Genomic DNA, 19,916 nt, shown 5'->3' with positions numbered 1-19,916 from the left:
AACTCAAAATCTTGTGAAGACGAGGGGGAGGGGAAACCCTGGGCAGAGTAGGAGATGGCTGTTTGATGAATTCCAGGGTGTGGCCATTGGTTACTAGGTCTAGAACCCAGTGGTCTAATGTCATTTCCTGCCACTTGTGAACAAAAGCTGAAATCTTCAGGCCCACGGGTGAGGAAGGTAAAATGGTTGGTGCCCTGCGGAGATCACTGCTTCCGGTTAGTGTCTCGGCATTGATACTGCGATCTCTTTCGACCACCCTGACGGGAGATACTAGTGGTAGACTATTGACGGTATGATGTCTGGCTCGAAGGCTGTACTGGGATTGATACTGCTTATTCTGTTGGTTTTGGTATCCTCCTCTTGATGAAAAACCACGTCCTTTAGCTCCTCTGAAAGATCCGCGCCCGTATTGAAGGGTGCCTAGTGATCGTGCAGTATCCGTGTCAGTTTTATAGCTCAGCGGGCTTCATCAATATGTTTACCAAACAAAAAACTCTCCATCATAGGCCATGTCTAGAATCTTGGTTTGCCTCTCAGGTCTGAAAGTAGTGGCTTTAAGCCATCCCTGACGTCTAAGCACTGCAGCTCCTGCTAGATGACGGAAGTTGGTGTTCACGATGTGCTAGACGCAATCTATAGCTTCCGATGCGGCACGTTCCTTCCTGCCTTCTGTCCTCAGGAATGATGTCAATGAAATTCGCCATGTCTGACCACATTTGGCGGTCATAACAGCCGATTATGGCTAGAAGATTGGCAGCTCTAATAGAGGCCGCTGCCAACGTAGAGAATTTATTTATTTATTTTGTTTGTTTTTTGCCTATAAGGTCTAGACAACGTTCTTCCTTGTTAGGCGGTGTGGTGATAGGCGTTGCGGGATTTTAAGATTGTTGTTGGGCGGCCTGTGAAATTACTGAATCTGGCTGAAGGGTGGCCTGTCAGACAGGATGGGATGTTAGCAGGTGCGCAGTATTTCTTTTCTATGTTATGTTATGTTAAATTGATTTGTAAAGCGCGGCTAACACCATTAGGTTTCTATGCGCGGAAGACCTGCTGGAATAGACATTGTCTATTATAGGTACAACTCTCGTGATCTTCCTGGATTCTTCCTTGATATCATGAAGGAAATATCCTGTCTGTTCGACTGTAACTGGCAGTTGAAATCTAGCTGCTGCCCGTTTCATTCCGTTTCATTAAATTATGGACAGGATGCTGCCATAGGTGAGGCCATCGTAGACGATCTCATCGTAGACTTTGCGATCGTATACATGGTTATGTAGGCGAGGTTATTGCAGACGGGAACGTCGTTATAGATAACCGTCATGAACAACCATCATAGATGAGGCTGTCGTAGATGACAGTCATAGACAATGCCATCATCGATGAGGCAATCATAGGTGAGGCCATCCGTAGATGAGGGAATCAAAGATGAGGGAATCATACGATGGCCATCCCTGGATGAGGCCATTTGTGGATGATGCCATTCATGGATGAGGCCATTCTTGAATGAGGTCATTGTTGGATGAGGCCACTGGTAGAGGAGGTCATACATAGATGATGAGGCTGTCATAGACAATACCATTATAGATGAGACAATCATAGGTGATGCCATCCGTAGTTGAGGCAATTATAGATGAGGAAATCATACAATGGCCATCCATGGATGAGGCCATTCATAGATGGGGCCATATGTAGTTGAGGCCATTCGTACATGAGGCCATACATAGATGAGGCCATTGTCATAGACGACTGTTGTAGATGACCATAATAGATGAGGTTGTCGAGCTGAGGCTGTCCTAGGCAATGCCATTGTAAAAGAGACCATCATAGACGAGACCGTCATCGACGATCGTCGTAGATGGGGCCGTCGTCGACGACCGTCGTAGATGAGGCAGTCGTCGACGACCGTCGCAGATGGGGCCGTCGTCGATGGCAGTCGTCGACGACCGTCCTAGATGGGGCCGTCGTCTACGACCGCCGTAGATGGGGCCGTCGTCGACGACCGGCGTAGATGAGGCCGTCGTCGACGACCGTTGTAGATGAGGCAGTAGTCGACGACCGTCGTAGATGAGGCAGTCGTCGACGACCGTCATAGATGAGGCCATTGTAGATGAGACCATCGTAGATGAGGTCAATATTGGTGAGGCAGTAATAGTAGACATTGAGTTTTTAAGACTCCTAATGTCAGGTTAAGAGGATTTCCCTGATGAGTTGTAGGATCAGCCTCTGAGGAAGTTTTTTCCAATTGCCTCTTTCGGAGAGAAATGCCTTATAAAGACTCGAGGTGAGTCTTTATGGCTTTATGCGCGCCCTCTGGAGGCTCCTGGCGCGACTTTTCCCTTTGACCTCTCCTATGAGGTGAAGGAATCAGAATTGGCAGATAAAAGTCTCTGTAGTCCCTATAATAGCTTCATCTCTCAGAACGTGAGAGTTATTGAGGAAAAGGTTAGACATATTTCGTAGTCTATTACCTGGATGGATGGATGGATGGGTTTTTATATAGCGCAATATCACCGCCAGGTCTCAAAGCGCTTTGCATTGGGAACCCGTCCTGGTTTTTCCCTGTGAGATAGCCCCTACTGGGTATCCCCAAGGTGAAAGCCAGGCATCCCGCCGCGGGGGGCCGTAGTGGAGATTAAGCAAGCTATTGCCCAGAGTTGCAGAGTGTGAACCTGTGATTCGAGTAGGCACCGAAGCGAGAATTACCGAGTCCGTGGACATTTTTGGGCTCAAGACCCTGCAGAGTTGGGAATTGAACCCTGGTCCCGGGTCTGATCTCAGCGTCCGGGTCTGCCTCCTCTAACCAGTGAGCCACACTTCTCCAAAACTACCTAGTTTTCTGCCAATCTGCCATATTACTGCCTTAATAGGGTCAGAGAAAGAGGTATGATCCAGGTTGATAAAAGTTGAAGAAACTGAGCAGAGCTCAGGGAGATTCCCTCCACACACGACGTGCGGTGAAAATCGGAGGAGAACTGGCTCTGCAGAGAGGGTTCTAGAGGGTGCTGTAAGCTGATAGGTTGGGACAAAATATTTGGTCCTTTTGGCATAATGAGGTAGATAGGCTACTACAGTTTAGGCCTCAGGCCTTTCTCTTAGGCCTACTACTATAATTTACCTTTGGCACTGCTTTTTAGGTCTCGGCAACGAGAACTATTGTCGCCGAGTAAGCTCGCAAGGGAGTACAGAGCGGTGCACGAGCTGACCAGGGTCTGTGGACGCGCTCACACAAAGGCAGGCAGGCACACACCAGACACACACAGACAGACACACACACGCACGCACACACACACACCCTCCCTCTCTGCCCACTCCCTCTCTGCCGCCCCCCTCTACCCCCACTCACCGGGCTCTTTCCCTCTGCAGAGGGTCAGTCACGGCAGCAGGCAGGCTCGGTGTCTTCTCCGGCGATCTTCAGCTGATGTGCACGCTCACGCTGCGTCTCCTGCGCGCCCACCACGCTGTTTCGCGCCCGTTGATCCTCAGCTTGTGATTACTACTCCTTCTAACCCGGATTCTAAATTACTATTTCTTGGTTCTCTAACTCCACTCTGTTGATTTGTAACAAACTGATATTCAGCACATTTCACAGTCTCGCTTTTGCTTCTCATAAATACAATAAGATTATTTTAAGCAATGTCTACCCTTCTTTTGGTTCTGTGCCTATTATGCTTCGGACTATAGAGTTTTAGAAAGTGTGGTGGAAGATTCCATGATATCAGTGGTGTGCACAGTGCAGAGTGAGTGTGCAGAGTGCAGAGTAGTGAGTGCAGAGTAGTGAGTGCAGAGTAGTGAGTGCAGAGTGTGAGTGCAGAGTGTGAGTGCAGAGTGTGAGTGCAGAGTGTGAGTGCAGAGTAGTGAGTGCAGAGTAGTGAGTGCAGAGTGTGAGTGCAGAGTGAGTGCAGAGTGAGTGTGCAGAGTAGTGAGTGCAGAGGAGTGAGTGCAGAGGAGTGAGTGCGCAGAGTAGTGAGTGCGCAGAGTAGTGAGTGCGCAGAGTAGTGAGTGCGCAGAGTAGTGAGTGCGCAGAGTAGTGAGTGCGCAGAGTAGTGAGTGCGCAGAGTAGTGAGTGCGCAGAGTAGTGAGTGCGCAGAGTAGTGAGTGCAGAGTAGTGAGTAGTGAGTGCAGAGTAGTGAGTGTGCAGAGTAGTGAGTGCGCAGAGTAGTGAGTGCGCAGAGTAGTGAGTGCGCAGAGTAGTGAGTGCGCAGAGTAGTGAGTGCGCAGAGTAGTGAGTGCAGAGTAGTGAGTGCAGAGTAGTGAGTGCAGAGTGCAGAGTAGTGAGTGCAGAGTGCAGAGTAGTGAGTGCAGAGTAGTGAGTGCAGAGTAGTGAGTGCAGAGTAGTGAGTGCAGAGTAGTGAGTGCAGAGTAGTGAGTAGTGAGTGCAGAGTAGTGAGTGCAGAGTAGTGAGTAGTGAGAGTAGTGAGTAGTGAGTGCAGAGTAGTGAGTGCAGAGTGCAGAGTAGTGAGTGCAGAGTAGTGAGTGCAGAGTAGTGAGTGCAGAGTAGTGAGTGCAGAGTAGTGAGTGCAGAGTAGTGAGTGCAGAGTAGTGAGTGCAGAGTAGTGAGTAGTGAGTGCAGAGTAGTGAGTGCAGAGTAGTGAGTAGTGAGTGCAGAGTAGTGAGTGCAGAGTAGTGAGTGCAGAGTAGTGAGTGCAGAGTAGTGAGTGCAGAGTAGTGAGTGCAGAGTAGTGAGTGCAGAGTAGTGAGTAGTGAGTGCAGAGTAGTGAGTAGTGAGTGCAGAGTAGTGAGTGCAGAGTGCAAAGTAGTGAGTGCAGAGTAGTGAGTGCAGAGTAGTGAGTGCAGAGTAGTGAGTGCAGAGTAGTGAGTGCAGAGTAGTGAGTAGTGAGTGCAGAGTAGTGAGTAGTGAGTGCAGAGTAGTGAGTAGTGAGTGCAGAGTAGTGAGTAGTGAGTGCAGAGTAGTGAGTAGTGAGTGCAGAGTAGTGAGTGCAGAGTAGTGAGTGCAGAGTAGTGAGTGCAGAGTAGTGAGTGCAGAGTAGTGAGTAGTGAGTGCAGAGTAGTGAGCGCAGAGTAGTGAGTGCAGAGTAGTGAGTAGTGAGTAGTGAGCGCAGAGTAGTGAGTAGTGAGTGCAGAGTAGTGAGTAGTGAGGGCAGAGTGCAGAGTAGTGAGTGCAGAGTGCAGAGTAGTGAGTGCAGAGTGCAGAGTAGTGAGTGCAGAGTGCAGAGTAGTGAGTGCAGAGTAGTGAGTGCAGAGTAGTGAGTGCAGAGTAGTGAGTGCAGAGTAGTGAGTGCAGAGTAGTGAGTGCAGAGTAGTGAGTGCAGAGTAGTGAGTGCAGAGTAGTGAGTGCAGAGTGCAGAGTAGTGAGTGCAGAGTAGTGAGTGCAGAGTAGTGAGTAGTGAGTAGTGAGTGCAGAGTAGTGAGTGGTGAGTAGTGAGTGCAGAGTAGTGAGTGCAGAGTAGTGAGTAGTGAGTGCAGAGTGCAGAGTGCAGAGTAGTGAGTGCAGAGTAGTGAGTGCAGAGTGCAGTGCAGGTATGTGCAGTGCAGGTCAGTGCAGGTGAGTGCAGTGCAGTGCAGGTGAGTGCAGTGCAGTGCAGTGCAGGTGAGTGCAGTGCAGTGCAGGTGAGTGCAGTGCAGGTATGTGCAGTGCAGTGCAGGTGAGTGCAGTGCAGTGCAGGTGAGTGCAGTGCAGTGCAGGTGAGTGCAGTGCAGTGCAGGTGAGTGCAGTGCAGTGCAGTGCAGTGCAGGTATGTGCAGTGCAGTGCAGGTGAGTGCAGTGCAGGTGAGTGCAGTGCAGGTGAGTGCAGTGCAGGTGAGTGCAGTGCAGGTGAGTGCAGTGCAGGTGAGTGCAGTGCAGTGCAGGTGAGTGCAGTGCAGGTGAGTGCAGTGCAGTGCAGTGCAGGTGAGTGCAGGTGAGTGCAGTGCAGGTGAGTGCAGTGCAGTGCAGGTGAGTGCAGTGCAGGTGAGTGCAGTGCAGGTGAGTGCAGTGCAGTGCAGGTGAGTGCAGTGCAGTGCAGGTGAGTGCAGTGCAGGTGAGTGCAGGTGAGTGCAGTGCAGGTGAGTGCAGTGCAGGTGAGTGCAGTGCAGGTGAGTGCAGTGCAGGTGAGTGCAGTGCAGTGCAGTGCAGTGCAGGTGAGTGCAGGTGAGCGCAGTGCAGGTGAGTGCAGTGCAGTGCAGGTGAGTGCAGTGCAGGTGAGTGCAGTGCAGTGCAGGTGAGTGCAGGTGAGTGCAGTGCAGGTGAGTGCAGTGCAGGTGAGTGCAGTGCAGTGCAGGTGAGTGCAGTGCAGGTGAGTGCAGTGCATGTGAGTGCAGTGCAGGTGAGTGCAGTGCAGGTGAGTGCAGGTGAGTGCAGTGCAGTGCAGTGCATTGCAGGTGAGTGCAGTGCAGTGCAGGTGAGTGCAGTGCAGTGCAGGTGAGTGCAGTGCAGGTGAGTGCAGTGCAGGTGAGTGCAGTGCAGGTGAGTGCAGTGCAGGTGAGTGCAGTGCAGGTGAGTGCAGTGCAGGTGAGTAGTGCAGTGCAGGTGAGTAGTGCAGTGCAGGTGAGTAGTGCAGTGCAGGTGAGTGCAGTGCAGGTGAGTGCAGTGCAGTGCAGGTGAGTGCAGTGCAGGTGAGTGCAGTGTAGGTGAGTGCAGTGCAGTGGAGTGCAGGTGAGTGCAGTGCAGTGCAGGTGAGTGCAGTGCATGCAGGTGAGTGCAGTGCGTGCAGGTGAGTGCAGTGCGTGCAGTGCAGGTGAGTGCAGTGCAGTGCAGGTAAGTGCAGTGCAGGTGAGTGCAGTGCAGGTGAGAGCAGTGCAGGTGAGTGCAGTGCAGGTGAGTGCAGTGCAGGTGAGTGCAGTGCAGGTGAGTGCAGTGCAGTGCAGGCGAGTGCAGTGCAGGCGAGTGCAGTGCAGGCGAGTGCAGTGCGTGCAGTGCAGGTGAGTGCAGTGCAGGTGAGTGCAGTGTAGGTGAGTGCAGTGGAGTGCAGGTGAGTGCAGTGGAGTGCAGGTGAGTGCAGTGCATGCAGGTGAGTGCAGTGCGTGCAGGTGAGTGCAGTGCGTGCAGGTGAGTGCAGTGCGTGCAGTGCAGGTGAGTGCAGTGCAGTGCAGTGCAGGTAAGTGCAGTGCAGGTGAGTGCAGTGCAGGTGAGAGCAGTGCAGGTGAGTGCAGTGCAGGTGAGTGCAGTGCAGGTGAGTGCAGTGCAGGTGAGTGCAGTGCAGTGCAGGTGAGTGCAGTGCAGGTGAGTGCAGTGCAGGCGAGTGCAGTGCGTGCAGTGCAGGTGAGTGCAGTGCAGGTGAGTGCAGTGCAGGTGAGTGCAGTGCAGGTCAGTGCAGTGCAGGTCAGTGCAGTGCAGGTGAGTGCAGTGCAGTGCAGGTGAGTGCAGTGCAGTGCAGTGCAGGTGAGTGCAGTGCAGTGCAGGTGAGTGCAGTGCAGTGCAGGTGAGTGCAGTGCAGGTGAGTGCAGTGCAGTGCAGGTGAGTGCAGTGCAGTGCAGGTGAGTGCAGTGCAGGTGAGTGCAGTGCAGGTGAGTGCAGTGCAGTGCAGTGCAGGTGAGTGCAGTGCATGTGAGTGCAGTGCAGTGCAGGTGAGTGCAGTGCAGGTGAGTGCAGTGCAGGTGAGTGCAGTGCATGTGAGTGCAGTGCAGGTGAGTGCAGTGCAGTGCAGGTGAGTGCAGTGCAGTGCAGGTGAGTGCAGTGCAGTGCAGGTGAGTGCAGTGCAGTGCAGGTGAGTGCAGTGCAGGTGAGTGCAGTGCAGTGCAGGTGAGTGCAGTGCAGGTGAGTGCAGTGCAGATGAGTGCAGTGCAGGTGAGTGCAGTGCAGGTGAGTGCAGTGCAGGTGAGTGCAGGTGAGTGCAGTGCAGTGCAGGTGAGTGCAGTGCAGGTGAGTGCAGTACAGTGCAGGTGAGTGCAGTGCAGTGCAGGTGAGTGCAGTGCAGGTGAGTGCAGGTGAGTGCAGTGCAGGTGAGTGCAGTGCAGGTGAGTGCAGGTGAGTGCAGTGCAGTGCAGGTGAGTGCAGTGCAGGTGAGTGCAGGTGAGTGCAGTGCAGGTGAGTGCAGTGCAGGTGAGTGCAGTGCAGTGCAGGTGAGTGCAGTGCAGGTGAGTGCAGTGCAGGTGAGTGCAGTGCAGTGCAGGTGAGTGCAGTGCAGTGCAGGTGAGTGCAGTGCAGAGCAGGTGAGTGCAGTGCAGAGCAGGTGAGTGCAGTGCAGTGCAGGTGAGTGCAGTGCAGTGCAGGTGAGTGCAGTGCAGGTGAGTGCAGTTGAGTGCAGTGCAGTGCAGGTGAGTGCAGTGCAGGTGAGTGCAGTTGAGTGCAGTGCAGGTGAGTGCAGTTGAGTGCAGTGCAGGTGAGTGCAGGTGAGTGCAGTGCAGTGCTGGTGAGTGCAGTTGAGTGCAGTGCAGGTGAGTGCAGTTGAGTGCAGAGTGGTGTGTATTGACAATGTAAATGACAATGCCATTTATTTATGATTTAAAGAAAAAAAAAAATTCATGAGCAATGCCAATAGCTCTACCTTTAATGATGCCGAGACCATTGCATTGTAAATGCTTGTTTATATACCGTGGGACTCCCGCCTCGGCGACGGGGAATGATTCATGCATGTGAATCTATGAAATATACCCCAATACTGGATAACTATAGGGTATATTATTCCAATGCGCATAGCCTATTGGGAATATAGGAACTACACTACAAGTTGAGAGACCAGCAAGCTGGCTTCAGCAAAGATAGATCCTGCACAAACCAGATTGCAACTCTGTAAATCATCACTGACCAGTCGATGGAATGGAACTCTCCCCTCTAGGTCAACTTGGACTATGAGAAGGGATTCAACAGCACGGACAGAGGCCCTTTGGAAACTCCTCTGCCACTATGGCCTTCACCTACCTGGGCAGTGTCATAGACAAGCAGGGTGGCACAGACGCTGACATCAAGGCAAGAATCTGCAAAGTAAGATCTCCCTTCATTCAGTTAAAGCTTGGAGCTCCAAGGATATAACACTGCAAACCAAGATCAGGCTTTTCAAGTCAAACTTAAAATCGGTTCTTCTGTACGGAGCAGAAACGTGGAGGACAGCAGTGACACCACCAAGAAAGTCCAGACCTTCATCAACACCTGTCTGAGGAAAATCATCCAAACTCGCTGGCCAAAAGCAATCTGCAACAGCAACCTATGGCAGAATACTTTCCAACTTCATTTTACTTTTGTTGGCTAAACATAGTGCATATTCTTTTTCTCAATTTTAAAACTGTACTTTCACTTTGTAAATGACTTTATATTTTAGTGTTAAGCTTATTTTAGGTGGTTTTGTACTGTGCACAGTTTTTCTTAATGGGAAAAACTGCTTCGCAAAGACTAAAAAATAAATCATTCTAATCACATCACTAGTTTCTTATTATGTTACTTGCAATATTGCAAACAATGATAATAGCTGAAATAGATCATTGTAAATTATACAAATCCCCAGTAAATGTGATTTTGTAGTCAATACCTTATGATGAAGCAGTACCAGGTATTCCAAACACTGGGAACACAGATAATTTGCACAGCACCATTTTCATAACCCTGCAATAAGCAATCATGCGATCTGCCTCCTCACTATGGGTCATATGTATCAAAATCCTCTTTTGCGATTCTGAAATAGCGATTTCTTGCGAATCGCTATTGGAGTATCGCAAAATGCTATGTATGTAGGATTTGCAATAAATTTTGTGAATCCTACATATTACTTAATTGCGAATCTCAAATTTGCGATTTGCAAGTAAGGAATATCTTCCCATTCACTCCTATGGGCCTAGAGGCCCTTAGGAATGAATGGGAAGACATTCTCAATTTGCGATTAGCAATTAGAGAATCGCAAATTGAGAATGCAATTTCAAGGGTGCAAGGGTGTCAAAAGGACACCCTGTTGCACCCTTGAAAAAAGCATTGGTGCACATACATGCCCTAAGGGCATGTATGTGCTTCACCTTGCACTTTGAAAAATACAAAAAAGTTAATTTTTCAAAGAAATCACAAATTACCACCAACTTGAAGTTGGTGGTAATTTACGATTCCTTAAGGCCAAATTGCACTTTTTTGTTGCTTATTACATTGCATTTAAGGAATCGCTAAATTTGCAAGTCCTTAAATGCACTCGCACGCAGGTTTGCCTTCATACATACCACTTAGCAAAATTGCGATCGCAAACGCCGAAATTCGGAATTTTGCTTGATACATATGACCCTATATTCTGTAACAAATTTGGGGCCCGATGTACACAGAACTGGTTGCAAAATTCTAATCGCCACCCAGTGTGGTAATTTGCTAAACGACCCTTGTACTAATGTTTTCTTTTGCAAATGACCAATTTGCAGTTGGGACATAATTCGACCTATGGCATGAATATTAATGAGGTAAGTCGCAAATTGTGACACACTAGGGTTTGTAGCCATCACATGGATGGTGGCCTGCTGAGCTCAGCAGACCACCATGTCTGTGATTGCTTTTAAATAAAGCATTCTTTTTTCTTTAAATGTAACCTGTTTATACAAAAAAATTTAAAGTGTAATTTTTATTTTTTAACATTCAAAGGACCCCTTCCCATTTGCGAACTGGTTACCACCTCCTCTGAGGTGTTGGTAAAATATTAATGTTTTGCAACTGCATTTTAGTCCAAAACTTTAATACATACCACTACGATTCGGAATTTGTAAGCGATGACCCTTCCAAATCCCGAATCGGTATTTTGTTGCAAACCCAAACTGTGGTTGTGTAACAAGTTACCAAATCATGATCATGATTGTACATTTAAAAATGCATTTTTGCCATTTCTTAACCACCCAAGTAGTAACCATCCAAGAAGTTGTCTAAAATTTAGAATTAAATAATACGGAAATGGGGACTTTGTTGGGTGTGTTGTATTTTGACCACTAGATGAGTAATTTTAGACACAAAATTACTGAATATCACATCCATGCGACGGTAGAGGGCTCTGTAGATCGCAGTGAAAACACTTTCAACAGGACACTTCCTTAGAGTGGAAGGTCTAGAGAAGGAATGAAAAGTCTAGTTCGTGAAGTGTAATTAAGTAGTGGGTAATATATCAAGTGGTAAAGAAGAAGACCTTTAATAAACGGAAAAGGTCATTTTGCCAGATTGATATTTATCCATTACTTATGAAAACATACCACATTTCATTTTAAATGTGCAAATTAAAGGGAAACCTGTAAAACGTCAACTCTTAGTTTGAAGATAGGGAAGTGGTGTTTTAGAAATACTTTTCCCTCTAAACAACGTGATGGCATAAAAAGAGCAAAAGTAGACGTTTTATAGCCAGAATCCATTACTTATTACTATCAAATGTGACACATATGGCAGAACTGTATGAAGCAAAATACAGAGGCACATTCAAAGTAGAAAATAGGAGCCCAAAGGAAGATGATTTTTTTCTTGATTAAAAACAAGCGAGAAGGATATCGTGCTTTAGAGTCCAACACCCAGTGGTACACACAACAAGGAAGCTAAAAGCTGGCAAGTAGCATACCTTTTTCAGCGCGGTGTATACATCCATTTCCACTTGCATTACAAACAGGTCGTGCGAGCTGATAAGCTGGGTCATCATGCTGATGCTGCAACAGACGAGGAAACAAAATTATTATTGTTGAGAAGCATCTGAATGACAAACTGAAATTATTCTTTAACTGCACACACATAAAGCTTCCAGGCTAAGCCTTGCGACTCAAATAAGCTCAACGGACCCGAAGATCTGGACTACATACAACGCACTCTACGCAGGAATCTCAGCCAAACACCTACGACGACTAAAAACGCATCCAAAACGCCTCCGCCCGACTGATCGTCAATGTCCCCCGCTGCAGCCACATCACCCCCCACCTGAGAGACCTACACTGGCTCCCCGTCGACAAGAGGATCACCTTCAAGCTCTCACCCACGCACTCTACGCAGGAATCCCAGCCAAACACCTACGACGACTACAACGCATCCAAAACGCCTCCGCCCGACTGATCGTCAATGTCCCTCGCCGCAGCCACATCACCCCCCACCTGAGAGACCTACACTGGCTCCCCGTCGACAAGAGGATCACCTTCAAGCTCCACACCCACGCACACAAAGCACTCCACAACGCCGGACCAGCCTACCTGAACAGCAAACTCAGCTTCTACAACCCCACCCGCCAGCTCCGCTCCGCCAGCCTCGCCCTCACCGCTGTCCCCGGCATCCAACGAACGACCTCCGGCGGCAGATCCTTCTCCTACCCCGCCGCCAAGACCTGGAACACTCTCCCTACCCACATACGGCAGACCCAAGACCTACTCGCCTTCATAAGACTCCTCAAGACCTGGCTCTTCGAGCAGTAGTAGCACCCCCCCCCCACCACCACCCCCACCCCCCTTACCCCTAGCGCCTTGAGACCCTCACGGGTAAGCAGCGCGCTTTACAAATACTCCGATTGATTGATTGATCCTGAATCATAGACCTGCAGTTAGAGTTCCTTGCAGCATGCGGTAGAATTGGTGAGATTTAAAGGATACGATTTCAGCCTGCATATGAATGTGGGCGATCTTCCCACAGCAGTGATATTTAGAACAACTCTCCACCAACAGGAAAGTCTTCCTGGGTGGCGAGTACGTTTTCTCAAGAAAATGTTATGGACCTTTGGGAACAATGGTTTAGATGGATACTGTGTTCCCTCTTCACGCTCTTAATTTCTGAAACAGTCAATCCCCGGGGAAGGCTCCAGAAGCTTTTTCATGCTGCCACACACAGTACAGCTGAGAACACCAAGAGTTTCAGAGATATAAAGTTAAATATAGTCTCAAGAGATCAGGGGAAGGAGACAAAGAATCTGCAGAGGGAACATTATCCATCCTCAGTATCTCTATCTAAGATGCATGCCATTTCTTCTTATACACACCTTCCACCAGGATTATTTATTATCAAAAGAATCCCCCACAATACCTAAATCAGCGATTCTTAAAACGTTCTTAAAATGTTGTCTTCTGTGGATCTCAATTGAATAATTAGTGGATTTGATCCTCAAAACTATCGACAGAAATACAGAAACCAGTGCACATCAAACAAATACACAAATTACGAAAATGAATATGCTACTTACCAGTATGCATCTGTTCTTGGCATGTAGGGCTGCTGACATTCATATCTGTAGCATAGATCGCCGCTTAGTGTTGGGTCCGGATGATTGCACATTGTTGTCCTGGAAGAGTCTTCAAAGTATCACGAGATAGGTGGCTCCTCCCCTGGACTACAGTGCGCATGGGCATCGACTCCATCCCCAGATTGTTTTCAGCAATTGTGGCAAAGATGGAGTGTAAGAGTGTAAGCGATGGCCATGCTAAGAGCAAATGTTAAATAGTCTGCAGCCGCTACAGGCGCCGGGGAGGAGGGCGGGCGATATGAATGTCAGCAGCCCTACATGCCAAGAACAGATGCATACTGGTAAGTAGCATATTCAGTTTGAGGCATGTGGGCTGCTGAATTCATATATGTAGCATAGAATATATAGCAGTCCCTCCATTAACGGCGGCCGCCTGTGCCAGCTGCAGAAGTTTGAAAAAGTGTTTTAAGAACAGCCTGCCCTACAGCTGCCTGCTGCTTGGAGTGCACATCTACACAGTAATGTTTAGTAAATGTGTCTGGTGTAGACCATGTGGCTGCTCTAGAAATATCTTCCAAAGGGATATTACCAAGGAAAACCATAGAGGCCCCCAACTTCCGGGTGGAGTGGGCTCTTGGAGGGACCGTCAAAGTGCGCTTAGCCTTGTGATAGCAAATCTGAATGCACTTAACGATCCACCTGGCTATACCTGCTTTGGAAATGGGGTTGCCTTTGTGCTGGGCTGAGAAGGCAACAAAGAGTTGTTGTGTTTTCCTAAAGTGTTTGGTCCTATCGATGTAGTACATCAAGGCTCGTTTGACATCAAGAGTGTGGAGCATTCTTTCGGCAACTGTTTCTGGGTTCTGAAAGAATGCGGGCAGTTCAATGGTCTGATTGACATGGAACTGCGAAACCACTTTAGGAAGAAATTTAGGGTTAGTGCGCAGCACCACCCTGTTGGAGTGAATTTGAATGAATGGCTCTTGTACAGTGAGCGCCTGCAGCTCACTAACACGTCGCAGAGACGTAATGGCAATGAGAAAAGCCACTTTCCATGTCAAGAACTGAATCTCACATGAATGTAGAGGCTCAAAAGGTGGGCCCATCAACCTGGTGAGGACCACATTGAGGTTCCATACAGGAGCTGGCGGGGTCCTGGGAGGGATGACCCACTTCAGGCCTTCCAGGAAGGCTTTAATGGCAGGCACTCTGAAAACGGAGAGATGCTGCCTGTTCTGGAGATAAGCCGCTATGGCGGATAAGTGTATCCTGATGGAAGCGTATGCCAGATTGCATCTGTAAAGATGTAACAAATAGCAGATGATGTTGGGAGTGGATGCATCTAGCGGGTTGATGTTGTGTTTTGCACAGTAAATGACAAACCGCTTCCATTTTGCTGCATAGCAAGCTCTGGTAGTGGGCTTCCTTGCCTCCCGTATGATATCCATGCATTCAGGAGGCAAGTTAAGGTAGCCAAACTCTAAGACTTCAGGAGCCAGATCGCCAGGTTGAGCTGTTGCGGATCCGGATGCTGAATGTCGCCACGGCTCTGCGTCAAAAGCCTGGGCGTGAGGTGTAGCCTTTGATGCGGTACCACGGAGAGTTCTAGAAACGTGGTGTACCATGGCTGGCATGCCCACGTTGGAGCAACTAGGATGAGTGTCATCGAGTGTTGCTTTAGCTTTCTTGCCACCAGCGGTATGAGAGGTGCTGGGGGAAAAGCGTACGCAAATCTGCCTGACCAGTTCATCCATATCGCATTGCCTTGCGACTGTGGGTGAGGGAACCTGGCGGCAAAGCTTTGGCATTTTGCGTTTTCCCTTGTGGCGAACAGGTCTATCTGTGGATGTCCCCACTGCTGGAAGTACGGGCGGAGTACTGATGGATGTATCTCCCACTCGTGCATTTGGTGGCTGTACCTGCTGAGCAGGTCCGCCATTTGATTCTCTGTGCCTGGGAGGTGTTCCGCCATGAGGAAGATGTTCCTCTGAATGGCCCACTTCCACATGCTCTGAGCCAGATGAGACAACTGTGGAGAGTGTGTACCCCCCTGCTTCTGGATGTAGTACATGGCTGTCATGTTGTCCGTCCGGATCAACACGACCTTGTTGCACAGATGTACTTTGAATGCTTTCAGTGCCATGAAGATTGCCATCAGTTCTAGGTAGTTGATGTGCATCTTCTTTTGCTGTATGGTCCATAGTCCCTGCACTGTGTAGTGGAGCACGTGAGCTCCCCATCCCTGGAGAGACGCGTCCGCCGTCAGGATGATCTGTGGGACAGGCTCTTGGAACGGTCGGCCCTTGCAAAGGTTGTGTGGATTCCACCAATACAGAGAGTTGTATGCCCGACCAGTGACCAACACTAGGTCTTTCAACTGCCCCTGAGCCTGATTCCACTGATGCGCTAAGCATTCCTGGAGCGGACGCATATGTAACCTCGCGTGCGGGACTATGAAAATGCAGGAGGCCATCATGCCTATCAACTGCATGAACACTCTCGCAGGAAGCGAGTGTTGCGGTCTGAACTGTTGGATTAGCGACTGGATGTTGTTGATCCGCGCTAAAGTTGGCTGAGCCGTGGCTGCCAGAGTATTGATTGTTGCACCCAGATATTGCCGCACATGGGCTGGCTGAAGGTGCGACTTTGGATAGTTTAGGGAGAAGCCCAGACCGTGAAGAAGGTGAATGGTGTGGGACATGTCGGCGGCGCACTGCTGGGCCGACTTTGCCTGAACCAGCCAGTCGTCCAGATAAGGGTAGACATGGATGTGTTGCCTCCTGAGGTGCGCCGCCACTGTCGCCAGACATTTGGTGAACACCCTGGGGGCTGTGGTCACTCCGAAAGGAAGGACCTTGAATTGATAATGCCGATTTTGAATGGTGAACCTGAGGTATTTTTTGTGTGATGGATGGAGTGGAATGTGGAAGTAAGCATCCTTGAGGTCCAAGGTTGCGATGAAGTCCCCCTGAGTGAGTAACGGAAGAACTTGCTGCAGCGTAAGCATGTGGAAGTGTTCCGAGAGAATGTATTGGTTCAGGGGCCGGAGGTCGAGAATAGGCCTGAGGGACCCGTCCTTTTTCGGGATTAAGAAGTACAGGGAGTACACTCCAGTGCCCTCCTCCTCCACCGGCACAAGCTCTATAGCGCCCTTTTGCAGCATGACAAGAACTTCCTGCTGCAATAAGTGCAAATGCTCTGCGGACATAGGACGGTGTTTTGGTGGTATGTTGGGTGGAGTGGACGTGAGCTCCAAACAATAACCGTACTGGATAAGTTTCCTGACCCACCTGTCTGTGGTGATGGATTTCCAGACTGGCAGGAACTGCTGGAGTCTCCCCCCGACAGATGTGGAATGGTCGGGGGGCAGTGACAGGGCTTCACTGTTTGTTGGAGGCGGAGGAACGGGAGTTGTTGTTGCCCCTGCCTCTGCCCTTGGTGTTGTTGCCACGATAACCTCCTCTATTTTGCTTGGGGTAAGAGGATTGTGCCCCACCTTTATTGAATTGTGTTTGCTGGGACATTTGGCCTCTGGAAACACCCCTATTGCCTGAGCGACGAAAAGTGCTCCCCCGAAACTGTTGGGATTGGAGAGCGCCCATGGACTTCGCAGTCTCGGTATCCTTTTTTATTTTTTCCAAGGTGGTATCCACCTCTGGACCAAATAATCTGTCAGGGTTAACTGGCTGGTTGAGAATGGTAGTTTGGATCTCAGGCTTAAATCCGGAGATTCTGAGCCATGCTTGACGCCTTAACATCACGCTGGTGTTAATTGCCCTGGCCTCAGTGTCCGCAACGTCTAGTGCACACTTAATTGAAGCGTTGGAGATGAGCTTCCCTTCCTGGATAAGCATCTCCGCAGCCTCCTTATATTGGTCGGGGAGATGTTGCAACAGGGTCTCTAGTGTGTCGTAGTGTGCCCTGTCGTACCGAGCCAAGAGTGCCTGTGTGTTAGAGATACGCCAGATATTGGCCGCTTGAGCTGCTACTCTCTTCCCCAATGCCTCTAGCACTTTGGACTCCTTGTCCGGGGGAGGAGCTTCACCAGTGGTCTGCGAATTCGCCCTTTTGCGGGCATTAGAAACGACCAGGGAGTCCAATGGCAACTGGCCTTTAATGTAGGTGGGGTCGCCAGGTGCCGGTCGGTATTTTTTTTCAATTCTAGGGTTGACCACCCTTGCCCGTGTGGGCTCTTTTAAGATGTCCGCAGCATGTTTGAGGACCCCTTTGGGCATTGGGAGGGTTTTTACAGTCTTTTCAGCTGTTGAAAAAGTGTCAAAGAGGAAGTCCATCTCCACAGGGTCAGCATGCAGTTCAACGTCGAGGTTTTTTGCCGCCCTTTCAATTAAGGCATTGAATGCCACAGAATCCTCAGTGGGAGAGGTTTTGACATTGTATATCTGAGGATCAAGGGCGGGTTGCTGATCCCCTTGGTCCCCTGTGTCCACCCATGCGTCCTGTTGTTCATCAGGATCTGTGTGGGCCGGGAAGCTGTATTCCTCGTCCTGATCCACAGCATCCTCGGCATCCGAATAAGTTGGCGAGGGTGTGGCAACCCTCCGAGTCCGAGGAGTCAGTGGTTCGACCAAGACCGGAGAATCTGATGCAGGCTTTTTGCGCTTTAGAGGAATGGTGTATGACTCCAAAGGCGTTGTCGCAGTAATTTTCCGCTTGTAAAGCGTAAGCTTCCCAGTGTCGGCATCGATGAAACGTTCCGACTGTTCCTCCATCAATGGTGGTCGATGCGTCAAGCCCCCATCCGGGAGAGTGGCCTTCGACCCCGCAGCACTTAGCAAGTTCGCTTCGGGCGCCGCCCGTGGTGCGAAGGCCTTTGGTGCCACCTTCGGCGGCAACGTGAAGAGGATTGGCGTCGATGACTTGGAGGTGGGGACCGACTGCTTCGTGCGGAAGGCGTTTTGGGGTCCTCCGCCGAAGCCTTGTCCCTGATACGCTTCAAGGAGTCCGAGACCTGCTTCGTGAAGGAAGCGGACGGCTTCGTCGACATGACAGACGATCTTGGTCCACCAACGTGTGAAAATTCGAGCGTCGATGCCTTGGGCTGTTCGGTCCGAGGCTAGATTGTGTCGGCGGCCTGGGCAACCGCTTTCGGGGCACCAGGCTTCGGCTCGATGCCCTTGCTGGTCTTCGGCTCGACGCCTTTTGCGGCCCTCGGCTCTACGCCTTTGCTTGGCTCCGGCTCGACGCCCGTCTTGGACTTCGGCTCGACGCCCTTGCTTGACTGTGTCTCGACGGCCTTTTTGGACTTCTGCTAGACGCCCTTGGTCTGCTTTGGCTGGACGGATTTCACCGACTTCGCCGGGTCGACAGGCTTTTTCGGCCTGGGCTGTGGACGGTGGAGCAGAAGGTTTCAGTTTCGAAAGCGATTGAACCACTTTAGGTAGTGTGGACACCGAAGGTTTCACTTTCGTTTTCGGTAATGGCGGCTCCGTTGAAGTGTCCGTAGCCGGGCCGGGAGGCGGGGCCGTGGATTTCGGTAGAAGGTCTTGGGTAAGGCCGATAGGCGATCCCTTGACCTGAGCCTTCGTAAGAGTTCGAACGGGGCATAGCTCTTCCTCTGAGCTATTTTCCATGGCCCCATAGGCCTCATCGTCGTCTCCTACCTCGTCGACGACTTCTTCTACGGGTAGGCCTTCGACATCCACTTGATAGTCGTAGTCGATTTCCTCTGCCGGAGGTGAAATCGGCAGTTGAACGTCTTGTTCGTCTGCTTCCTCGCTGTCGAAGATTTCCACCGGTGCTGGGGCCGACTGCCGGGCCTCCATGCGCGCCACGCGCCGAAGCCGAATCGTCTTCTTCGAACGAAACCGTGAACAAGCCATACAGTTGGCTTCATCGTGGTCCGGCGACAGGCACTTGTTGCACACCGGGTGGACGTCGATGTGTGGGTACTACGATCCACACACGGGACACTTCTTGAACGGGCTCCGTTCCATGTCGTGTCGTTAAGGGTCTTGCTGCGCCGACTGGGCCTCGATCACCAAAGAGCCACGCGACTCCCTGGATGTCAAACTCGGGAAGCGAGTCCGAACAGAACCGGGCACCGAACGCAAACAATACCGACGATAGGAGAAAAAGGCCTTTTGGCCTCGAGAATATTGTCGATTCAGAACTGGAGAGAACGAAAGTACATCCGAACCCAATGGCGGAAAAAAACAATCTGGGGATGGAGTCGATGCCCATGCGCACTGTAGTCCAGGGGAGGAGCCACCTATCTCGTGATACTTCGAAGACTCTTCCAGGACAACAATGTGCAATCATCCGGACCCAACACTAGGCGGCGATCTATGCTACAGATATGAACTCAGCAGCCCACATGCCTCGAACATTATATTTACTTCACAAACAAAAAAATATGCAAAAATCGAAATTTTAATCAGAAGGTTGGAGCGTTTCAAAACATACGTTTATTTCTTAAAGACGAAGTGATATGCATGATGCTAGCACATCATTTAGTCTTTTTTGCTCCAAATACATGTTCTATTTTCGTCTCATTATTCCAGTGCTTCAACCGAGATCATCCACCATCAATACTAGATCCTATTGCTGTATTTGTGCTGCTCCCAAAAATTAAACTAAGATATCAACTTAATTATTAACCTCCAATTTCGAATTTCTTTAAATTTACAGGGTGTTTACAAAATTTAATTTGAACTTGTTTTATGTACAATAACTTTATTAATCCGTCACAGTCAAGGGTCGCCTGAGTGGGTGTCGTTGACCTCAAGGGGTCCTTGGAGCACAGGTTATGAATCACCGAACTAAATGATTTTTATGGAGTGACACGTTTCACAAATGAAAACATTTTTTGCAACATATAGTGAACCATCAATCTGCCAAACAGTGTTGCTCCACAAACATCTGAATCAA

General features: G+C 49.8%; 1 protein-coding gene across 1 annotated transcript in view; it reads right to left on the bottom strand.

Annotated features, from left to right (window-relative positions):
• Positions 1 to 19,916, bottom strand: part of GMCL1 (germ cell-less 1, spermatogenesis associated) — a 478,283-nt gene that overhangs the window by 304,904 nt on the left and 153,463 nt on the right. The window contains exon 7 of the mRNA XM_078666688.1: positions 11,436 to 11,520. Within this exon, the coding sequence (XP_078522814.1) occupies positions 11,436 to 11,520 (85 nt within the window). The remainder of the gene's footprint in view (positions 1 to 11,435; positions 11,521 to 19,916) is intronic.

The sequence above is a fragment of the Lissotriton helveticus genome, chromosome 11, assembly GCF_964261635.1.
Source record: "Lissotriton helveticus chromosome 11, aLisHel1.1, whole genome shotgun sequence".
NCBI lineage: Eukaryota > Metazoa > Chordata > Amphibia > Caudata > Salamandridae > Lissotriton > Lissotriton helveticus.
The sequence above is the reverse complement of the archived record's forward strand: the minus strand, read 5'-3'. Positions and strand labels throughout refer to the sequence as shown.